A 23316-nucleotide genomic window follows, 5' to 3' on the forward strand; every position below is an offset into this window, starting at 1 on the left:
TAAAATTGATGAAAATTCTGAAACAGAGTAAAGGCAAATATTTTTATATGCGGATAAGTCTTAATAAAAATGATAAGCATAATAAATCAGTTATATACAGTTTAATATACCAATAGCGCGTATAAACGCAAAGATGTTAGGATGATGGTTTTCATCTAACAAGTCTTTTATGCATAAAATGGAGCTACGGAAAAAGATGAGATGAAGCCGGTTAAAACATGGACAAAGTATTAAAATGTGATAAATCGTGAGTAAAACGTTTCAATCGTTGCATTTGTCAAATGTCATTCCCCGATGGCCATACAAAATTTTATAAATGATTTAAAAGAAAAATGTGCGATACTCTTTGTTTATAGAAAAACTTATCATTACAATTTATTTTATGCATTAAAACGTCAGTAGCAATTCGCTTAAAAAATATTTGAAAAATTATTGCAAATGTAACAATTCAAGTAAAACGTTTATAAAGTTTGACTGCTAAATCTATTTTCTCCCCTCTGTCGTTTTTACACTTTCAATCAAGTAAATATATCTTAAAAAACTTAAATATTTTTAGTAACGCACATTTTATTATTGCTATATTTTTTAAAAAATACTAATTAAAAAAAATCAGATATTATCTAATATCTGATCAAATATCTAGTTTACTAATGATATTAAACAACTATAGTTAGAATATTTAAAATCAAATAAATAATCTTCTAATAAATAATCTTAGTACTCAATTCCAAAAGATTTCATACTACTCAATACAATAATTAGCCTACGTAGACAAGTTAATTATATACTATATTTAAACACAAGAATAAAAAATTGGGTTTAATTAGAATTAAATTTAATAAAGTCCTGTTTTCTTAATGAATGTACTTAAATCTTTTTTTCGTTACATCGAATGATGAATTAATTATAATTATAAGGTTAAAACCTAATTATCTCGTAGTTACTGGAAGAATCGTTCTTTTATAGTATTTGTGATCATTAGTACGAATTGCATAATTTCAGAATTTCTGACACGACTTTATAAAAAAAAATTTTTAAGCTATTTAATTGCTATTTCATTATATAAATTAACTCCAATGTTTCAATTTTTTTAAAAATCCAAGCTGTATATCAGATTCTAAACTTTAAAATAAAGATAGAAATAAATAAACAAAAAGAAAATATCTCATTTTATAAAAATTTTATTCGGAGGGATGCTTTCCATATTATTCTACTTCCTGAAAAGTACATTATACGAAATGTTTTTTTTTTTTTAATGGGACAATTTTTATGCTAGAATACTTTTTGATTTTGTACTTAATCTCTAATATTAATATCTACATATATTTCTGTAGTATATCACAAATATCTATGGTATCTAAGTTGTAATTTTTTCTGATAAGAAATGATTTAAAAGATCACATAATTTCCAAAAACAGAAATTTTTCCTATAAATAGAAATTTTCTCCATAAAATGAAGAAATATCAATAAAAAAAGTATTCCTATCTACCGAAAGAATGAAAACAAATTTATTTTGAATTGTTTTACGAATCTACTTAACATTCTTTTGACTAATTAGTTGAAGTTAGTAGAACGACTAAAACGAGTAAAAAGTAAAAATAAATTATTGTTGAGCAACTGACCATCTATTTACAGAATACTGTTATACTTTGCTTATTTATAAATGTTTTTATGCATTTATGTATAAGCAATTCATAATGGATAAAAGCATTTATGCTCTTATTTACTAGGAATTTCGTAAACTTTTGTTTACATTTACTTACTCGGGTATTCCTCTTAATATTTTATTAATTTTAAAAAAATTCTTATCACATATTATTTAACTGCCAAAAGGACTTTTATATCTATGCTATTTTTAAGGATATATAGTAGAAAAAAGAAAGCAAGTTCCTCGATACCATTTTAGTTAGTTAACAATAAAGCAATTCATGAATAAAATAAAGCATAAAAATATAATAACTTTTACACTAAAAGAGAAAAAATATGTTATTTTAAAATAAAATGCACGAAATACAATATTTCCATTCTATTTAAACAAATCTGTATTCAATTCTCTCCGGATTTAGATATTTTTAACTAAATAATAATAATAGAAATATTTATTTAAATGAAATTTGCAGTTTTATCTATCTTGTTTTTATTATAAAATAAGAATTTTATACAACTCCGATATAAAAAAAATGATTCAATGTTTAATATAGTTTAATATATATTTATTATTGTTATATTCAGAGGACAATATATTTTATCATGTTTATTTAATTAGGACGGAATTAAAATGTAAAAATGTTTTTTTTTCAAAAACATTTTTCTCAAAGTATGTTTGCACAAAGATATTTAAATTAAAATACATAGCAAATTGAAACAAAGGCATACATTATAAATATAGCAATTTTTATAATTGCCTGTTTTGCTTTAAAAAAAGGAATACTCTATTCTGTATTTTTACAAAATGAAGATTGTTCGGAACTACATGTATTCTCGAGGGCACGTTAAACAATACCTCTAACATGTTATAAATTTATAATTAAAAGTTAAGGACCACTGAACCTTTTAGTCATAAATATAATTTTCAAAATAAATAAAATGTTTCTACTGTTTTATTATCATTTAAAAGTACTAATATTAAACATTTTTTTGTAAATGAGCTCTAAAAATATGCAATTTATATTTCTGTATATTTTAATAGTTTACCCTCAGGAAGTCACAATTTAAATTCATCAAGGCTTAAAGTTCGATAAGAAAATGTAATAGTGATAGGAAAGTTACGTTATTGAGTAGGAAATTTCTTTTTTTAAGATAGCATTTTGATTTTTATAAATCTGTTAAGGTTTCATACGAATACCTGGTATCTAGAAAATTAAGCACAGAAGTCCTGTAGCAGCATTGAATTGAATGTGGTGTTTAATGGTACAAGGTTTAGAAAAGGACAAACAAACGTTTTTTTAAAAAACAAATCAAAAGCAATATACATAGTTGAAGCAGCATTGAAGCACTACTTAGAGGAATTTTGCAATTGCAACTTGTTCCGCCATCTGTTAGCAACTTTTGTAACTAATTCTAAAATTTCAATAAAACTATTCAGAGCTTTGGCTTTGAACATACTGCTTGGCCAATATCTCAATCAGTCTTTGTGGCCAAGATATTTAATTTTGAAAGCAGGTTGTCTTTTCCAGAACAACCTGTATATTTTTTTATCACGAAAGGACATAGCGGTTACAACATTATTAAATTATCAGAATTTGTGTCATTTTCGTTTCCACTATTACATTTTTCTAAGTAAAATTGCAAATCGGTTATTCAAGACTTTAGATCGATTGATATTGTTTTCGGATGGTTCAGATCCACAAGACCAGTTTGTCTTTCAGAAGCCGAAAAATATTTTTGTGACATAATCTATATTTCCTTTGGCACATAATCCCTTTAAGGTTAAAATTATAGAAAATGAAATTGATATAAACAACTAGGTATTTTAAAATTGTCAAAAGTTCTGTCTCTTTTCTAGTTTACGATGAGCATTTAAAATTTAAAAATTAAGGATTCCTCACACGTCTAAAGAAATTCAAACCTGATTCTTTTTAGTAACACTGATTAATTCTTTCTTACTGCTTTGTAAACGTATATTTTAAGTTAATTCTATGCCTTTTTTATTAAATAATATTAGTAGATCAGATTCGAAACCCTCTAAATACAGCTTAGATTATGCATGGAAAGAATTGAATCAAATGCAAGATTTAATAGAACAAGATTTAAAAGAATATATAAGTGCCAAGCAGTAGGCTTTACGATAAATACAAAGATACATAATAAAAATATGTCTTCATTAAAGTACATAAAATTGATAAAGCGATCTTTTAGAAGTTGAAATAATAAAACACTCATGTACAATTTAAATTTCAAATAAGGTGATGAAAAGCTAATATTAGCATAAGAAAAGCTGTGAAGGAAGAAAAAAATTATCTTTTGCAAATAAGAATATTTTTGATTGAGAAGTATCTAATTTCTTTTGAGTTTACTCGCAATTAACGATAAATATTCCCACTACAAATATTATGATTATATCTTTATCTTTGAATTTGATATGACACTAAAACATGATAGTAGATGCTATTAAAAGGCAAACTAACGTTGTTCTTAAATAAAATTGAACTAATAAAAAAAAGTAAGATTTTTTTTTAAAATGTGCAGTTAGTAGACTTGCAATCTGAATTTCTTTTGATCAATGATTGTTGTAAATGCAAAAGTCACTGAAAATGTAAGCAATTTTAACCAATAAAATTATTATCAGACAAATGTTAGCTACAATAAAGCTAACATAACTAAATATTTTCGAAAAACTAGAAAAAATAATTCTCATATTTTATTTATAACAAGTATACTAGTTATAGTAAGTTTATAATAAATCTTTATATTTTCTTCTTTATTTTCCCCCTTTTTCTCTATACACTAATAAAAAAAAACTTTATGTATTATCGATTATTAGAATTTTTTTTCTCCCATTTATCATGTTTCTATATTTTGTATTATCATGTTTCTATGTTTGAAAATTGAACAACGTACGTTGTTCAATTTTCTTTTAAAAAAAAACATCGTAAATTGTAAACAACTAAGAGTTTAATTCTAAATAAATGAAGAAACTGCATTAGAAACCTTTAATTCACAGCAACAATGATAGTTGCAATACTCAAAAATTATATTTTTTATCATTTCCCAAGGTACAATATTTTTAAAGACTTTTTAAAACATTGCAATTTTAGTTCAGATAATGAATGTTTGAAGTAATGTAATTAGATTATGGAATAATAACTCTCGACAAAAGTTGTTCGCAAAAATAATCAAATAGAGCTTTTCGAAGAAATTAATTATTCTGACGGACCGTTTTGAGGCAGAAGAGGATTTAGAACTAATCCATATCAACGAGGAACAAGTGAACCTAATAAATTAATGCAGATTAATAGTTGGTTTTATTTTGCTGTTTAATTTTCTGCAGATTCTCTTGCTAAATCAAGTCCCAGCGCTTTTAGGGGTTAGTTTTTATCAAAGTATTTAATTATTTTTCCTCAAGATCCTAAATTAAAAATTAATTATTGCTGATAAAAAGTTTCTTTATGACTGATATTCTATAGCTTATTTTACATAGCTTCAAAGTGTTCTCTTGAAAAAAAGATAGATAGAAATATAGGTCAGTTTTTGATTTTAGGGGTACGAACTACAAATGTCTAATCCACTCCAAGCATTTGGTAAATCATTTAAGTATTGATGTTCAATCCATTTAATCTACGAATTTAGATAGTTAACAAGAGTTCAGTGTTGATGTGATCTCACGGGATGTGAGTAAAATTTAATGGCAAAAGAGTATTAACTACTGATAAGGCAAACTTAAACGGTATAACTAGCTACGTTGCTCAAATGATAGGTACTATAACTTTACTGATACTCAAACAAAAGGGGTTGGAATTATTGTACCACTTCGGGGACGTAGAATCGTGTTTATTTGAAGAGTTAATTGGCTTGTTCTTAATGCATGCTTTAAAACGCAAAATCATATGAGAATAAATGCTGGATTTTTGCAATATTTGAATATTGGCAATATTTGAATATTGGCAATATTTGAAATATTTCTGCAATATTTGGTTTGTTTGTTTGTTTGTTTAGAATTATTGGCGCAAAAGCCACTTTTGGCCATACCGCACCTACAACTTGTTTTAAAAGAAACATTATTTTATAAGTTAAAGCTAAATTGATTTGTAAAAACCAATGTCCCTTAAATAGTTAAAAATGTCATTGTGTGGTTTATCTCCAATTAAAAAAGTCAATAATGGATTACAGCTACCAAAATGGCGTTGTCTCTGTGTTTTAAATTTGTTGCACTTGATTAAAATATGTTTAATAGTGAGCGGTTCCCTACAATGAGAACATTCGGGTGCAGGTTCGTTTAATAAAAGATGTTTATGAGTTATTCGAGAGTGACCGATGCGCAAGCGATGTAATATTACTTCCTGCTTTCGACTTAAGTTTAGACTTTTATAAGATTCTATAGAAGGTTTAATGTCGTGTAATTACTTATTTCATTTTCCCAATCATTTTGCCAGTGTAAATACTGTTTATTGTCAATCGCATTTTTGATATCTGTGTAAGTAAGTGGGTTGTTTGTTATATTGTTAGTTGACTTAGCTACGTAGTCTGCTGTTTCATTACCTGAAATGCCAGCATGGCCTGGTACCCAACAGAAGATTATTTCATATTCTTTCAGGAGTAAAGTGGTGTATAAGTTTAAAATATTATTTATAATAGAATACGAATTTCTTTCTTTCTTTTGCAAGGCAACGAGGCAACTTTTTGAATCTGAGTATATTAACCATTTTTTAATACCTTGAGAGGAAATATATTGGAGGGCCAGATAAATTGCATGGCATTCAGATGTAAATACGGAGCATTGCGAATGTAATTTTTCAGATATTGTAGAGATAGGGGTAACAGCAGCGCTTGAAACATGGTCATGGCTTTTAGAGCCATCTGTAAAAATGAAATTAAAATCTGTATATTGTTCTCGGTGTGCATTAAAAATTTGTAGGTAAATGTTAGCATCAGTTTGTGCTTTTGTCAAATTGCTAAAAATATCAATAGTTTGGAAGGAAATGGCTTCCCATGGTGGTCTTAATTCATATGCAGGTAAAATACTAAAATCCTCCAGGTTTAGGTCAGATAAAAGCTTTCTTACTCTCAAACCAAAAGTCGGTATTGCAGAGGGTCTGTTGCTAAACAATCTTTCATAAAATGGAGTTGAAACATGAGAAAACATGGGATGTGCATGATGGCTTTTGATATGAAAATAGTATCTCAATGTTAACTTATTCCGTCGCTGAGCAAGAGTTGGTTCATGACATAGAACGTATAGACTTTTTATGGGCGATGTGCGAAATGCTCCTGTTGCTATGCGTATGCCGGAATTATGGATAGTGTCTAGATATTTAAGAACAGATTTTCTGGCTGATCCATAGACAACGCAACCATAGTCAAGTTTAGATCGAATGATACATTTGCAAATTTTGAGCATAGCACCTGTATCTGCACCCCAAGAAGAGTTTGTCAAAACTTTAAGTAAATTTAATTTTAGTCCACAGGTTTTTCTTAAGTGTTTAATATGAGATGCAAAAGTGAGTTTAGAGTCCAAGATCAAACCAAGAAATTTTGCTTCGCTTAAAACGGGAATACGGAAGTTCTTGAGATGTAGTTCAGGATCGGGATGGAGCCCTCGTCGTCGACAAAAGTGTATACTCGTTGTCTTAGTTGTTGAAAAATTAAAACCAGTTAATTCAGCCCATTGGGATAATTTATTAATAGCGAGCTGCAATTGTCTTTCGATAGTGTGCATATGAGACGCTTTACATGAGATTCGCAGATCATCAATGAATAACCTGCCATCCACTGTAGGTGGTAATGTAGTTAAAATATCGTTAATTTTTATAAGAAATAAGGTTACACTAATGACACTACCTTGAGAATCACCTTCTTCTTGATTAATGGTGTCAGATAAAGTGTTATTCATTCTAACTTGAAATGTCCTGTCTGTTAAAAAGTTTTTAATAAAATAAAACATATTTCCATTAATGTCATAATTTAAAAGGTCCCTTAAAATACCATATCTCCGCGTTCGATCTTACGCTTTCTCAATATCAAAAAATATTGTCACAAGATGTTGCCTTTTTAAAAATGCTTCACGTATATCAGTTTCTAAAAGCATTAGATTGTCAATAGTTGAATTACATTTGCGAAATCCGCTTTGTCTCTTAGATAATATGCAACGAGATTCCAATAAATATATTAACCTTGTGTTTATTATTCTCTCTAAAAGTTTACAAAGACAACTAGTAAGAGCGATTGGTCGGTAATTAGTAAGATGAATAGGGTCCTTACCTGGTTTAGGAATGGCAACTATATATGATTTTCTCCATATTGATGGGAATTGTCTATTCAGCCAAACTCTATTAAACAGTTTTAAAATTATTTCCAAATGCGTATCAGAGAGATGTTTAAACATACTATTGTGAATTTTGTCAGGCCCTGGAGATGTTTCTTTACATTTATTAACAGCAGATTTTAATTCAGTTATTGTTAGAGGAGAATTGTAGTCATTATGCGGCTCAACAGAGGGTTTAAGTACATTTTTCTCAGTTCAGAGTTTTGTATTTTTGGAAAGTTTGAGAGTAATTTTCTGTACTAGAGGCTCGGGAAAAACTTTCGGCTAAAGTATTTGCTATTTCTTTAATCTCTGTTATTTTATTTCCATTTACTTCAAGATGCGTAATAGGTAAAGGGTTGTAGTGTCCAGATATTTTTTTTATTTTAGTCCAAATTTCCTTTGCTTTCGTATTGTTATTTATGGTACTTATACATTTAATCCAAGATTCTCTTTGGCTTTGCCTTCTAGTTTTCCTTGCAAGTGCACGGGATTTTTTGAACAGAATTAAATTTTCAACAGTTGGGTATCTGCGGAATATTCTCCAGGCTCGTCTTTGTGCTTTATGAGTTTGTCTGCATTCTTCGTTCCACCGTGGTTTTGGGTATTTAGGTAAATTATTTGAAGTACGTGGAATGGAATTTTCAGATGCGGATATTAGAGAATTTGTAATATGTTGTGCAGCTTCTTCAATGTTACCATTATAAACGATTTCTTCGTCGAATGTTAGGGACTCTTGAAAAAGTGACCAGTTTGCTAAGTGTAGCAGTCTAGGCGAGTGAACTGTATTCGTATTTCCAGGTTTCAAAATATTGATGATTAGTGGAAAATGGTCGCTATGATAAAGGTCATTCCAAGCAAAAAATTTTAATAAGGTATAAATGCGTGGTGAACACAGCGTCAAATCAATGGAAGGGAATGTACGAGATGGAAAGTGGAAATGTGTTTTTTTCATCAGTATTTAGTATACAGAGTTGGTGGTCGTCTATTAATGTTTCTGTTTGATTCCCGCGAGAATTTGTAGTATCACTTCCCCAAGTTATGCTATGCCCATTTAGATCACCTGTGATTATAAATGGTTGCGGTAGTTCAGCTATTAGTTTGTTTAGATCTGATTACAATATTGACTGGTTTGGTGGAAGGTACAGACTGCATATTGTGATGAGTTTTGATTGAAATGTAACTTGTGCTGCTACTGCTTGCAAGGTAGTTGTCAATGGAGCAGGTGAAAATGGATAACTTTTTGAAATCAAGAGAGATACACCTTCGCATGCCTTATTTCCATCAATAAAATCTTTCCTTAGATGAGAATATTTTTGTATATTAGCTTTGTGGTTAGGTTTCAAAAATGTATCCTGAAGTGCGAAACAAACGGGATTATGTTTTTCAATTAAATTTTTGATATCTGGAAAATTAACAAAAAACCCACGACAATTCCACGATATGAGTTTATCGGCCATTATTTTTATTTTTAATGTTTTTGGGTTTCAGGTTTTCTGGAGTTTCCATCCCTTTTTCTATTTGCATTTGGGAGTTTTGAGAAGCATCTGAGCAATTCTCGTCGTCTGTAATCATTGTATGAGATGAAAGCTGATCCTGTTGTTGCTTGGTAGTTTTTTTCCGGTTTTTGTTAAAACGATTTTGGCTGCTTTTAGATACATATTTAGGTTTGCTTTGGATTGCTGAGAAAGCTGTACAGTTTTGGATTTTAACGTATTGGAAGTCTGAGAAGGGGTTGTTGTCAGAGATTTTGAACATTTGGGTGATATGGTAAGTTTTGTATTTCGAAGTTCAGATTCACTATTGTCAGTCTGTATACCTATGGATTTAGTTGTTTTTGAAGTTTTTACCACTGAAGAATATGAAACATTAAGTCTAGGTTGTGAGCTTAAAAATTTACTTTTGGCTTCAAAATATGACAATTTTTGCATTACTTTAATATTTAGTATTTGTTTTTCTTGTTTCCATTTAGGACATTGGCGGGAATTTCCAGAATGAGATTCGGAACAGTTCATACATTTTTCTGGCTGATTACAGGTTTTAAAAGTGTGACCGGTTTCACTGCAGCGAGAACAAGTCTCTTTTCCTCTGCAGTTGTTGGTGGAATGACCGAATTTTTGGCATTTAAAGCATCGGAGGGGATTGGGAATGTATGGGCGAACTTTACAGTTTCGGTACCCTGCCTTAATATCATCAGGTAGTGTAGAAGTGTTGAATGTTAAGATTATGTGTTGAGTGGTAATTGTATCTGGACCTTTTTTTATGGTTATATGCCGAGCATCGATAACTCCTTGACTGGAGAGACCTTCGATTATTTCAGAAATTGGGAGTGATTGCAATGTCTTATCAGAAATGACGCCTTTGGATATGTTTAGAGTGTTGTGGGGGATTACTGTGATTTTAACGTTTCCGAGTTGAGTTAATTTCAAAAGTGAAGCAGTTTGTTTCTTGGAATTTGTTTCAATTAATAAATCTCCAGATGGCATCTGTTTGACATTTTTAGGATTACCAATGTTTGTTTCCAGTGATTTTTGAACTAAAAATGGTGACATAGATGATAGTTTTCTTTCCGTAGAGCTTAGTATGAGAAATTTTGCTTCAGTTGGGTCATAATTTAAGCATTTAGCAAGATTGAAGCTGGGTGAGGAACTTGTTCCGCTTTTGTTTCGGTGTGCAGAATTGAAAACCATCTCTTCATTTTCAGCCATAGAAAAAATTAATCAACTTCCACTATCAACTGCACCACCCACCACGGAGTCCAACTTAGGGGATGCAAGTAACAAAAGGAAATGCATTACTGAACACCGGTGCTGGTCAATAGCTATACGCCCGAAAGTCACCCCTGAAGCAGCCTCCACCTGTAATATTTGGATTTTTGCAATTTTGGATATTGCGTATTTTTGCAATAGTGTTAAATAGGGCAAAATTTTTATTTAGCGATATACTCAAAACCAGAAGGAAATAAAATACTGATAACATGGTTAATGTGTTAGTAATTTAAGCTTAACGTTTTAAGCAAGCTTAAAGTACCCTATTGAGTTCGGTACAGTTTATTTTTTAAATTGTCAGAATTAAAATTTTTAATTTTATTTTTGGTAAGCAGATGAGCTAAAAGTATGGATCTATAGGAAACTTTAAAAATTTTTAAATATTTTTTTCAAAATATAGACAAATTTGAGCGTAAAAAGTAAAATAAAATTATTTCGCGAACAGCTTGACAACAAATTGTAATGCATAAATTTCAAAGTATGTTTTTTTCCTAAACCAATAATAGTACTCGTGTCTTGAACTAAAATCTTTAAAAAAAATTCAAATCTACAATTAAATTAAATATATTGTTTTATATTTATTTTTGAGATAATAATTCTTAACATTTTTACTTAAAGCATGATACAAATAATAAATGCACGCTTAGGCTTCAGCTTTAAGTTTAAGAAAAAAAAACTGACATAATGCAAAATATTCATACAAAGTTTCAAAGAATTCTATATTAAACTTATTTGTAATGTATGATAGCGTAAAAAGATTTTTCTCAAAATCAACGTTTTTCTAAAAATGCATTTAAAGTATGTTAAGTAATTGCTATCCTGTCTAATTTGTCATCTAGAGACAAAGCAACTACAACTTCGATTCTAAAGATTGAAGAGTAAAAATTTAAAAAAGAAAGCTAATAAACAAAAGTTTAAATATAAAGAAAAAAATTTAATTTTTCGTCAGAAATTGCCGATTTTTATCCAGTTTGTCACCTCAATTTCTTAAGACTTGTTGTGATAAAAATAACAATAAATTGCACTGCGACTTCTGCAAATAGTCTATACGCTAACTCATTGGCATATAAAAAGTTCGTTGACTTAATTCTAAAAATATCGCACTTGATAAATTGGAAACACTTGATAAATTTAGAACTTTAATTACGTATTACTTTAGCTTATATTCATTAGATATATTTTTACATAATTTTCTTTATCTATTTACGTAAGCGCTTAAATTGTATATAACAAGTAACCACTTGGGGAAATTTCTTGTTACACGGATCATTAAATCAAACAAATTTTAAAGACTACGAGAATTGGAGCCTAATCGATTGCATTTGTTACGGATTTATAGATAGAAATTCTTTGCTTTAAAATGCATAGCAACAGGGTAAGATATCAATCTTTAGCGCGATTTCGTTTTTAACTGTACCATAAAGTTTAGGAAAGTATTTTATAAAAATGTATCAACACTGAAATATCTTTGCATCAAATCTGAATCAATTAAAATCACAGTTTTATTTATGACAAATAAAAAATCTTAAGCCTTATAACAAAATTACAAAATTGATAGACGGCATTTTCTATGCGTTTATCGATAAAAATTCTCTGCTCTAAAATGGACAGCAATAATTAAGAAATCTTAAGCACAATATACTTTAGACAAATATTTTATAAAAATGTATCTATGCTGAAAGATCTTTGCACCTAATGTAAATCAATAAAAATAACAGTTTACTCATTTATTAGTTTATAATTATAAATAAGTAAAAAAAAAATTATAAATAAGTTTACCAAGATTTCGATTTTTTCTTTCAGCCACCTGAATGACAAGAAGAACATTATTTCCGAAGTTTTGATTTCCAAATTCCATTAATTTTCAAAGACAAAATATTAATTTTTAATTTTTTGTTACGAAGCAAGAAAAAAACCAAAAATATAACAAATATCAGTCTCTCCTGCTCGAAAAGTTTAATATTTAAGCAAAAGGATATTTTTGATCGAGAAGTAACATATTTCTCTTTCCCTTTGCGTTAGTGCGCAATCAACGAAAAATATTCCCACTACAAATTCCATGATGTTATCTTAGGATTTGTTGGTGAATTCCATCTCAATAACTTTCCAAAGTTTGCACTGAAGTGTTCAAAAGAAGGTTCAAACATTTTTTGATGCTTAAACATCACCTCCTAGTCATTTCCATGCGTGCATTTTTTTTTATAGCTTCTTTCTGGTATTGATGTCGTGACTGCAGGCATGATCAAAAGAAGAACGTATTATATTCCCTCTTTTCAATTTCCAAATTCCATTAATTTTCAAAGACAAAATATTAATTTTTAATTTTTTTGTTACGAAGCAAAAGAAAACCTTAAATAAACTGCTGTTTGTAGAAAATGCAACACCATGAAGGAATCATCAGAATCAAATGAAATTCGCAGCAAATGTCAATTATAGGATATTATGCAAATTAATAAAGTTTCAGAGCCATCGCGCGTGCGTGGCGCGCGCAGCGCCCTCTGAATTGATGCTGAAAGCGTATAAATAAAGTGCTGTAGCGGGACGTTGAAAATAGTCTATGATTATTTGTTAGTGGCAAACGTTTAGTGAGACCTGAGTATGCCTCCACGACGGAAGAATAAGAAATTCAAGCAACTTACGGAGTTTGAACGAGGGAGGATAATCGGCCTTCGAGAAGGAGGATTTTCCTATCGCGCAATAGCAGCTCGTATGCAGCGGAACAGTTCCACAGTGATGCGAGTTTGGAAGCAGTGGACCGACGAGCACCGAACAACTCGAAAAACAGGCACTGGACGACAGAAGGTGACGTCAGAGCGCGATGATCGACACCTGCTCCGCATGGCGGTGAATGATCGCACAGCTTCCTCCAGGCAGCTGGCAGCACATTGGTCTACTGCTACAGGTGTACAATTGTCGGCTTCGTCAATTCGTCGTCGTCTGCTGCGCCGTGGATTGCGTGCAAGGGTGCCATTATACAGGATTCCCCTCACGGCGGATCATCGACGGCTGCGTCGGCAGTGGGCTCTTGAGCACAGAGACTGGCGAGCTGATTGGCACCAAGTTGTCTTTTCAGATGAATCACGCTTCAATTTGTGGACCCATGATGGCCGTGTTCGTGTTAGACGTTATGCCGGTCAACGCTGCCTTCCTGAGTGTATTATTGAACGACATAGTGGTCGAACACCCGGAGTTATGGTCTGGGGTGCGATTTCGTATCATGGACGATCCAATTTGATACGAATTGAGGGTAATCTCAATAGCAACAGATACGTCCGTGAAGTGCTACAGCCCGAAGTCGTTCCTTTCCTTCAAGGCATCCCTGGAGCTATCTTTCAGCAGGATAATGCACGCCCACATGTTGCGCGGACTGTTAGAGACTTCTGTTCAGCACAACGCATGCAACTTCTTCCTTGGCCTGCTTATTCGCCGGATATGTCGCCTATTGAGCACGTGTGGGATATGGTTGGTCGGCGTCTCACTCGTGATCCGCGTCCTGCAGTTTCCAAAGACGAACTTTGGTTGCGCATACAAGCGATATGGAATTCTCTTCCTCAAGCAGATATTCAACATCTGTTTGACTCCATGCCACGTCGTATAGCAGCACTTATTGCAGCGCGTGGTGGCTGCACCAAATACTGATTTCGGACGCTTAATTTGTTTCTTTTGTTTTGAAAATTTCATCATTTATTTGTATCAGTACAAGTCGTTTCTGCATTAAATTTCATTTGATTCTGATGATTCTTTCATGGTGTCGCATTTTCTACAAACAGCAGTTTATAACAAATATCAGTCTCTCCTGCTCGAGAAGTTTAATATTTAAGCAAAAGGACATTTTTGATCGAGAAGTAACATATTTCTCTTTCCCTTTGCGTTAGTGCGCAATCAACGACAAATATTCCCACTACAAATTCCATGATGTTATCTCAGGATTTGCTGGTGAATTCCATCTCAATAACTTTCCAAAGTTTGCACTGAAGTGTTCAAAAGAAGGTTCAAACATTTTTTGATGCTTAAACATCACCTCCTAGTCATTTCCATGCGTGCATTTTTTTTTTATAGCTTCTTTCTGGTATTGATGTCGTGACTGCAGGCATGATCAAAAGAAGAACGTATTATATTCCCTCTTTTCAATTTCCAAAGACTAAATATTAATTTTTAATTTTTTTGTTACGAAGCAAAAAAAAAAACCTTAAATATAACAAATATCAGTCTCCCCTGCTCGAAAAGTTTAATATTTAAGCAAAAGGATATTTCTGATCGAGAAGTAACATATTTCCCTTTCCCTTTGCGTTAGTGCGCAATCAACGACAAATATTCCCACTAAAAATTCCATCATGTTATCTTAGGATTTGTTGGTGAATTCCATCTCAATAACTTTCCAAAGTTTGCACTGAAGTGTTCTAAAGAAGGTTCAAGCATTTTTTGATCCTTAAACATCACCTCCTAGTCATTTCCACGCGTGTATTTTTTTAACAGCTTCTTTCTGGTATTGATGTAGTGACTGCAGGCATGTTCAAAAGAAGAACGTATTATATTCCCTCTTTTCAATTTCCAAATTCCATTAATTTTCAAAGACAAAATATTAATTTTTAATTTTTTTGTTACGAAGCAAAAGAAAACCTTAAATATAACAAATATCAGTCTCTCCTGCTCGAAAAGTTTAATATTTAAGCAAAAGGACATTTTTGATCGAGAAGTAACATATTTCTCTTTCCCTTTGCGTTAGTGCGCAATCAACGACAAATATTCCCACTACAAATTCCATGATGTTATCTCAGGATTTGCTGGTGAATTCCATCTCAATAACTTTCCAAAGTTTGCACTGAAGTGTTCAAAAGAAGGTTCAAACATTTTTTGATGCTTAAACATCACCTCCTAGTTATTTCCATGCGTGCATTTTTTTTATAGCTTCTTTCTGGTATTGATGTCGTGACTGCAGGCATGCTCTAAAGAAGAACGTATTATATTCCCTCTTTTCAATTTTTATATTCTCCATTTTCAAAATATATGCTTGTCTCTTTCTTCGGATTTTCCAGACTTAGACATTGTTGAGTAGTGCAGAGGAGAAGTTCGTGAACTATTCAAGTCTGAGGACAAAACCCGCGTCATGGATTTTGCCTTCACGTGGATTCTGCCAGCAGGTGCAAATAGAAGAAAAAAGAATCTTTGAAATACATTGGAAAAATATATTTGTGGGATTTTATTTCGAGAAAAAAAAAGAGCTTCAACTGAATATTCCAATGGAACTCAGATTTCGATTTACGGTATTGACTGACGAATGCAAACACTCCCTATATATATATTAAAACCGGATTATACTCACCTTAAACTTATTTTATTAGATTTTTGATTTAGCTCGAGGAATTTTAAGTGCATGAAAATGCAGAATATAGCTACTACTGTAAATTTTTTTTTTAAAAAGAAATTATTAAAAATATTAATTTCGTTAAAAATTTAGGCTGTGTTGTAAATATATATGAGCATTTATTTTAAAAAGTCTATGAAAATGTATTAGATTTATTTTATATATTTTTTGACATTGGTGCTTAAAAAAAATCGGCATATTATACAGATTAGAGAGGTGGCAGACTTTTAATTCTATTTCCGTCAATGTACTCTGGGCATCGTTTTATTTATTTATTATTATTTTTATATAGTTTTAATATATTAAATTTTAATCTGACCATTTAATAAATATCCTTTTGTGAAATAGATGTAAATCGTTAAATTTTCTTTGAATCAAATCCCTTGTCTTGAGAAATTTGATAGGAAGTATCCATTTTCACTTTTAAATCAATCATAAATTCATGCGCGCTTGTACCATTTGTAAATAAAATGAGCATTTTAAGGTTGCCCGTTTTCTCCATCCCCACTCTTTTCCCCAAACGATCCCCACCTTTCCCCATTCCAATCTATTCCAACTCCATGCGGAAACGTACTGTCATATGGAAACTAGATTTGTCGAAACCATGGTAAAGGAGAGGAAGAAAGTGCAGAGAGTGAGAAAATTACGTAATCTTGAGGCGCATATTTTACATAAAGAGTATATTAAGTATCCATGTGCTTCATACAACTATTATTCAAAGAAAAATTGAACTTCTATTCCAGTTTTAAATTTTAAAAGGAAGGATAATAACTTGTGTTCTTGGTTAACAACCTTTTTTCCTTGTAAACTCAAAACGTGTGCAAGTTATACACAGACATTTGATTACCAATAAATTACGTTAACCAACCAATTCGTAATGCAAATAAACTTCATTTTACTAATGATTTCAATATTTTCGAAATTTAATAACAAATGAAAAAATATCTGTTCAACAAAAAGGTTATATCCCCTAAATAACACATGAAATTAATTTGTCAAAAAATATTTTATTTATACGTGTCTGTCTATGTCATATACGTGTCTGTATGTCAAATACAGATACATAGTTTTAATTTCAAATTATTTTTCATCGACCATTTTGTCTGTTCCAGATAAAAATATAAATGAGATATTGGCAAGAATCAAAGCTATAAATAATAAGAGACTGTGGCTTTTTAATGAGTTTTGATTCCTTTGGGGTATGGTAAACACTTATGATAAAACACTTCAGAATTAATTAGCAAAAAAGCTCTGCTTCTTCAAAAGATTCAAGTGTACTTTGCCACATCAAACATTTACATACATTTGGCTTCTGTATTTACGTATTCATAAAAATAAAAGCGTTACAAAAATTTGCCTTTCTCACACACTGAAAGGATTAAATGTCAGCAATGCTTATATATATTGTAGAAAATGTAAGCATATTCACTTCAGGAATTATACGAATAATCAATAAAATAATATCGTTACATTCTGTAATGAAATTTTCATCGATTTTAACATATAACTCCTTATTTATTTTTGCTTACTAAATCTATTAATCACTGAGCTAAATCCTTTTCCTGTGATATTAAAGCCAAAAATAAGCATTTTTATAGTAATTTTGTATTCTAATTGATTATATAAACACGAAATAGCAATCAAAACTGTTATGATTATTTCAGTTATTAATTTCTGAAAATTTTTAATTAAAGCGATAATAGGGCATTATTTTAATTTAGAGTTGACTTTTTGCAGAAAAAGGTATAAATCTGGAAAGCACATTTGGAAGAAAGAAAACATGTTTTTTCGGTGCTTACATTTTTATTTCTTTTCAGAATTCAAATTTATTGCACATCAAAAAGGAAAGGACAAACATTTTTGTTTTCATAATATAAAAATTAATAAAATTGTAAGAATGAGACCTGAATAAAACTTGTCCAAAATACTTAGAGCTTTTTCTTAAGACAAGATTCTGGTATATAGTACATTTTAATTCTATCAGACTAAAATGTTCTTTAATATAGTTGTGCAATGGCACAGTACAATCGGTATAGAATTGTATGATATTATAATGTGTATATTACGATTGATAGTCAGTTGATCTTGTCCAATTTACGTAAAGATTACGATGAAAAGAATTTCAATAAATATTCAAAAGGAATAAATTTTACAGTGTAGAAATTGAAGTGATGCTAATAAAAATAGTTTTTATTAACCTTAGAAGCTTAGATTTAAATAAAATCTTTTTAAAATTACGTTTTAATAAAAAAGAGCTTAGCTAGAAATTTAAAAAAAAAAAAAAATTTTTTTTTGATGATACTGATTTTTTTTGAAAAAAGCAGAAAGATACTTTTAAAAATTAGTTTTTCATCGCATCTGTACTGAATTTTTTAAAAAATGCAGGTAATTAAAGAAAAATGAAAAGAAGCAACTCCGCGAGGGATTGATTATTTTGTAAATCAAAAGTTAAAATGGCGTGCACACATGCATTTGTCTCTGTTCTCGAATTTTATTTTTTTACGATTCTTGTAAGTGCAATTTTTTTTCAATAAAATCTAAAAAGAAAAAGAGTTAAAAGTAAAAAACCCTTTCGGATGTCGAAGGGCTTTCCACTTTCTTTTCAATCTTTTTTAAAGAATTTTTTTTCTGCTTCAGCCTTTAAAATGAAAACCCCTGAAAGTGCGAAGCAAAAGGGTATATTTTAAAAAGGTGACTTAAAGATATATCTTAACTATTCATTCTTTATTAATCTTATATGTTTATTTCCTTAGACTGGTTAAAAATAATGTCTTGGCGAGTAGAAATTAAAGAGTTCTTCTGGCGACAGCAAAATCGATTTACGTTTTATAGAGGCGCGTTTTTAGGTATAAAAAGAAGCTAGAAAGAAATAAAAATTTCATGTCGGCACTTTGATTTATTGGATAAATTAATCAAAATGTGTAAAGTAGAGATATATCTCGATATTATTTAGCCATTTCCGTCAGTGATTTATTATCATCAATAGTATAAACCACTAAAATTTAAATTTAGTGGGATTTGAGAGATAAAAGCGCCCAATACTATTTAAGAGAATTTTTTTTTTTACATCGCATAAAGATAGATCAATTTTTATTTTACTTCATATTAATAAGCCCGTTCATTTTACTTTTAAAAAAATCATTATTCTCTTATAATCTGCCCACTCTGTTCTTCCTTTTTTTGCGTCAGATAAGTTAAGAACACCATCTGATCCGTCTACCTAGAATCCAAAATGACGCTTATGTTTGGAGCAATATATGCTATTCCGGCTTTGTGATCAATGCTTTTATAGAATATTTTTACTCATTTAAGAGTAAATATGATCACTGGGTTATTTGTTTGATCAAATGTAGCGTTTAATGGTGCACTAAGATTAAAAATTTGCATGTTTTGTAAACTGCAAAAATTTTCGGATCAAATTAAGGTGTAAAGTACTTGCACTTTAGGTGCATCATCCATGAAATCCATTTTACCGTAAAATGTCATACCATAATTTTTATAGCAATAATTATCTAATAAAAGTGATTTGGTGATTTTACGGTAATTATTACTGTAAAAATTTCATAGTAATAATTATTTAATAAAATTGAGTGAGTGATGTGAATTTTTGGCGCAAGAGCCATGATTTGGCTATTGCGCCAAAAATTCACATCACTCACACACTCACTCAATTTTATTAAATAATTATTACTATGTAATTTTTATTGATTCGGTGATTTTACGGTAATTATTACTGTAAAAATTACGGTATAGCAGATTTTTTGCGCCGTAACATGTTTTGGTAAAAACAGATTTTCCGGTAAAAAGCGCCCGACGTTTGAAATACAGTCCTTTTTACCGTAATATAAACGGGAATTCTTTACAGAGCAAACGCAGTCAGATTTTCAAACTCAAATTAAAGAACTGAACTAGTGCCGACGGAAAAAAAAGAAAAAAATTTCACATCAATGAAGTAAATCGAAACCATGGAACCTGTTCTTACCGAAAAAAAAATTTCCGAAGGGATAAGTGGATTGGATTGAACGGAAACTAAATTTTACTGTCACTAGAGCAAAAGTTGATGTACTACACAACTACGATTTCTGATGCAACGCAAGAAATCGATGTTTACCGAAGGTTCTCAAGGTCAAGTTAAGGAAATCAACAGTGCTGACACAAAAATAATAAGCACATTAATGGAACTAATGGAGTGCATCGGAGCCGTCAAACCAGCTCTTATCGTAAAAAAAAGCAACTTTCCGAAGTGATAATGGATTTGATTGAACTGAAACTAAATTTTATTGTCACTAGAGCAAAAGTTGATGTACCACACAACAACGATTTCTGATGTATTGCAAGAAATCTGTGTTTAAAGAATAGAAGAGTGCAAAAAATGAGCTCTAGCTCGAAGTTATTAATCCAAGATCCATCTGCATTTATATACATATAACTTACAACTAGATACGCATTCATTTGTACAAATGAAAGAAGATTATTTTACATAGATTTATCTGAATTTCATTTATACACAACTCAATTTCTTACTTCAAGTCATAGACGTATGCTAGGTTGTTGGCATTGACCTTAAACTTCACCCTTTCGACCTCACCGGGACATATGCGTCCCGCAAACGAAACCACTACTGGGACATATGTGTCCCGTCTGAACATCCGGTAAAGAACTCATGTCCTAGCTCTTCCAAATCCCAAAATAGTTATTTTTTATTTCATTTTGGGAAAATATTGTTATTTTTATCTTAATTTACCTATTAATGTCGTAGTTAGTCTTTTTATTGGAAAAGAAAAACTGATCTTAAAAGGAAACAAAATAATAAAAAACATAGTCAATGGAATTAAATTGCATGACATGAGCAGTCAATTTTGATTACAAAAGAGAACTATTATGTGGATAACTAGGAATTTTTATAAAAAATTAAAAATTAAAGTTTATTCAAAAAGTAATCAACTTTAATCAAATATTTTCGAACGATTGCTGATAGTGAAACATTGTTTCTTTATAAGTAATTATACTTTTTTCTGCGACACGATTGATATAAAAATAGGCTAAAAAGAATTATTTTATAACTTCTGTTACTCAATTCAAGTTTATTTGCAACAAAAAAGAATGTATCAAAACTACAGATACTAAATCTATGAAAACTAACTCAAGTGCTAGATTTATTTAAACGAACCCGAAATACCCTAAAAATTCTTTTAGGGAGGGTTGTTTTATTCAATAAGAATATACATGGCTTATTTCTGCTTTTTTTATTATTCGTTGGCATTCGGACAAGAAATATCTATTGTCCTATCTTGTTATCAAAGACACAAAATACAGACTCTGAGAAATTCCAGTCGGTTTGGCTATCGAATAAAGTAACGTATCCGAAAATGGTAGATAAGGTAGACAGATAAAAATAATTTATCCGGTTAAGTTTACAAAATGATATTTCCATTAAATTGAATTGGATCCAAATTTAATATTTGCAAATGAAAAATTTAATTTTCTTCGAATATTTTTTATTCCAAAAATCAATACGTAAGACTGTCAAAATTTAAAAATTAAAGTTTTTGAAAGATTCCACCCATTATGCCTAGAAATATCTGCAGTTTTTCTTATCCCAAGTTTATGTATTAAAGGTAAAAGTGGTAAATGTGGTAATTACCAAATGTTGTAATTTTGGATCATCTCTAAAATCTGTATTTACGAATAGCCCTTCTGTTCTAAAAGTGCATTAAACACACAGATGATAAAGTGTAAATAAATTACTTTAACGCAGTTCGTAACTCAACACTATACACAAGATAGTTCTACACAGACCAAAATCCTGTATCTAACGTAGAGAATTACGGCAGGCAGTTTTAAAACTGTTTAGATTAAGATTGCAGAAAGAATGATATTGGCGAAGATTCTCTGAAACTTTGCTTTCTTTCCTACCCCAATCAAATGCATATTAGCAATGTTTTTCGAAGCATTATAGCCAAGGGAAAAAAAAGAGACAGTTTAAATGCCTTACACTTCTGCCTAAGCTATAATTTTTTAACTACATATAACATCGTGATACAAAAAATTATGCAAGCTTTAGGATATCGTATGGTTATTCCCGGTAATGCCGATATGGGAAGGAATTCAACAAAAGTAGATACTATATCCTTTGTCTTGTAAACGTGAAACGTAACTTTGAATTTTAAGAATTATGAGATTTTTACCAATGTGAGAAACACTAGATACAAAGCTACGCGAGTCGGTACAAATTATCCACTTTTGATAAGTTTCGTCCGAAATAAAATTAAGGGCTATTATTATGGCTTTGTTACCCTTTTTCAGAAAAAAAAATAATCTTCACCATTTTTCACATGAAACGCGAGTTTAAACAGAGATGTCTAAATTTAGTTTAACACTCTTTAATTAAATTTTGATTTTAATTACACGACGTCCAACAAAAAGTAAGGACTTATCCCTCCTACTGTTCTACAAAGTTCGTATTATTATTGTGTATTGCTTCTATGGAGCGGAAATTTGGTTTTCCCAACAGGTAAGAATCATTAATAGATTGAAAAAAATGGAAAGAACTTCCTTACTGTCTATCACTAAAGCAGACAAAACAGCATCTACTGACGTTCTCCAAGTACTTGCTGGAACAATTCCTCTAGATATGGCAGTAAACGTAGAAGCTCAACTTAATAATATTTTCCAACATGAAGAACACATAATCTATAAACCTATACCTACTCCTTATATTTACCATCCGGCTGAAGAAGTTTTGTTTAAATATCAACTACATTTACCTACTTATAAAGGACTAGAATTATTCACAGATGGATCGAAATTTTTAGTTAACAATGAATTTAAGACAGGATGCGCTTTCGTGGCCTATCTGGAGGGAGAACCTGTTAAAAGAAAAACCTTTCGCATCTCTGATCACGTTTACGTGTTTAAGACTGAATTATGGGCCATTCTCCAGTCGATTCGTTGGATTAAAGAGCAAAGAATTTCTGATAAAATTTCAATTTATGCAGATTCTCTGTCTAGCCTGCAAGCTTTGGAAAACAGCAACTCTAATGAGTATTTAGTCCACTTAATTAAACACGAATTCACAAACAATATCGTTTTACATTTGATAAAAGCACATACAGGCCATAAGGGCAACAAGGAAGCGGATAGGTTAGCCAAATTAGCCCGTTAGAGATCAACTGTCGACCTGTTTGAAGATCCCAGCAGGCGGACTGCAAGAAAAACTTTG

At 30.7% G+C, this 23316-nt stretch overlaps 2 protein-coding genes across 4 annotated transcripts in view; one reads left to right on the forward strand and one right to left on the reverse strand.

The window, feature by feature from the left end:
- Positions 1–23316, reverse strand: part of LOC107455346 (atrial natriuretic peptide-converting enzyme) — a 411323-nt gene that overhangs the window by 300348 nt on the left and 87659 nt on the right. The gene's annotated exons all lie outside the window — the stretch shown is intronic.
- Positions 22636–23259, forward strand: LOC139427273 (uncharacterized). The gene has a single exon (XM_071188332.2). The coding sequence runs from the start codon at positions 22636–22638 to the stop codon at positions 23257–23259; it is 624 nt and encodes a 207-aa protein (XP_071044433.1).

The sequence above is a fragment of the Parasteatoda tepidariorum genome, chromosome 12 (genome assembly GCF_982258835.1).
Source record: "Parasteatoda tepidariorum strain Cologne lab strain chromosome 12, Ptep-v5.0, whole genome shotgun sequence".
Taxonomy (NCBI): Eukaryota; Metazoa; Arthropoda; class Arachnida; order Araneae; family Theridiidae; genus Parasteatoda; species Parasteatoda tepidariorum.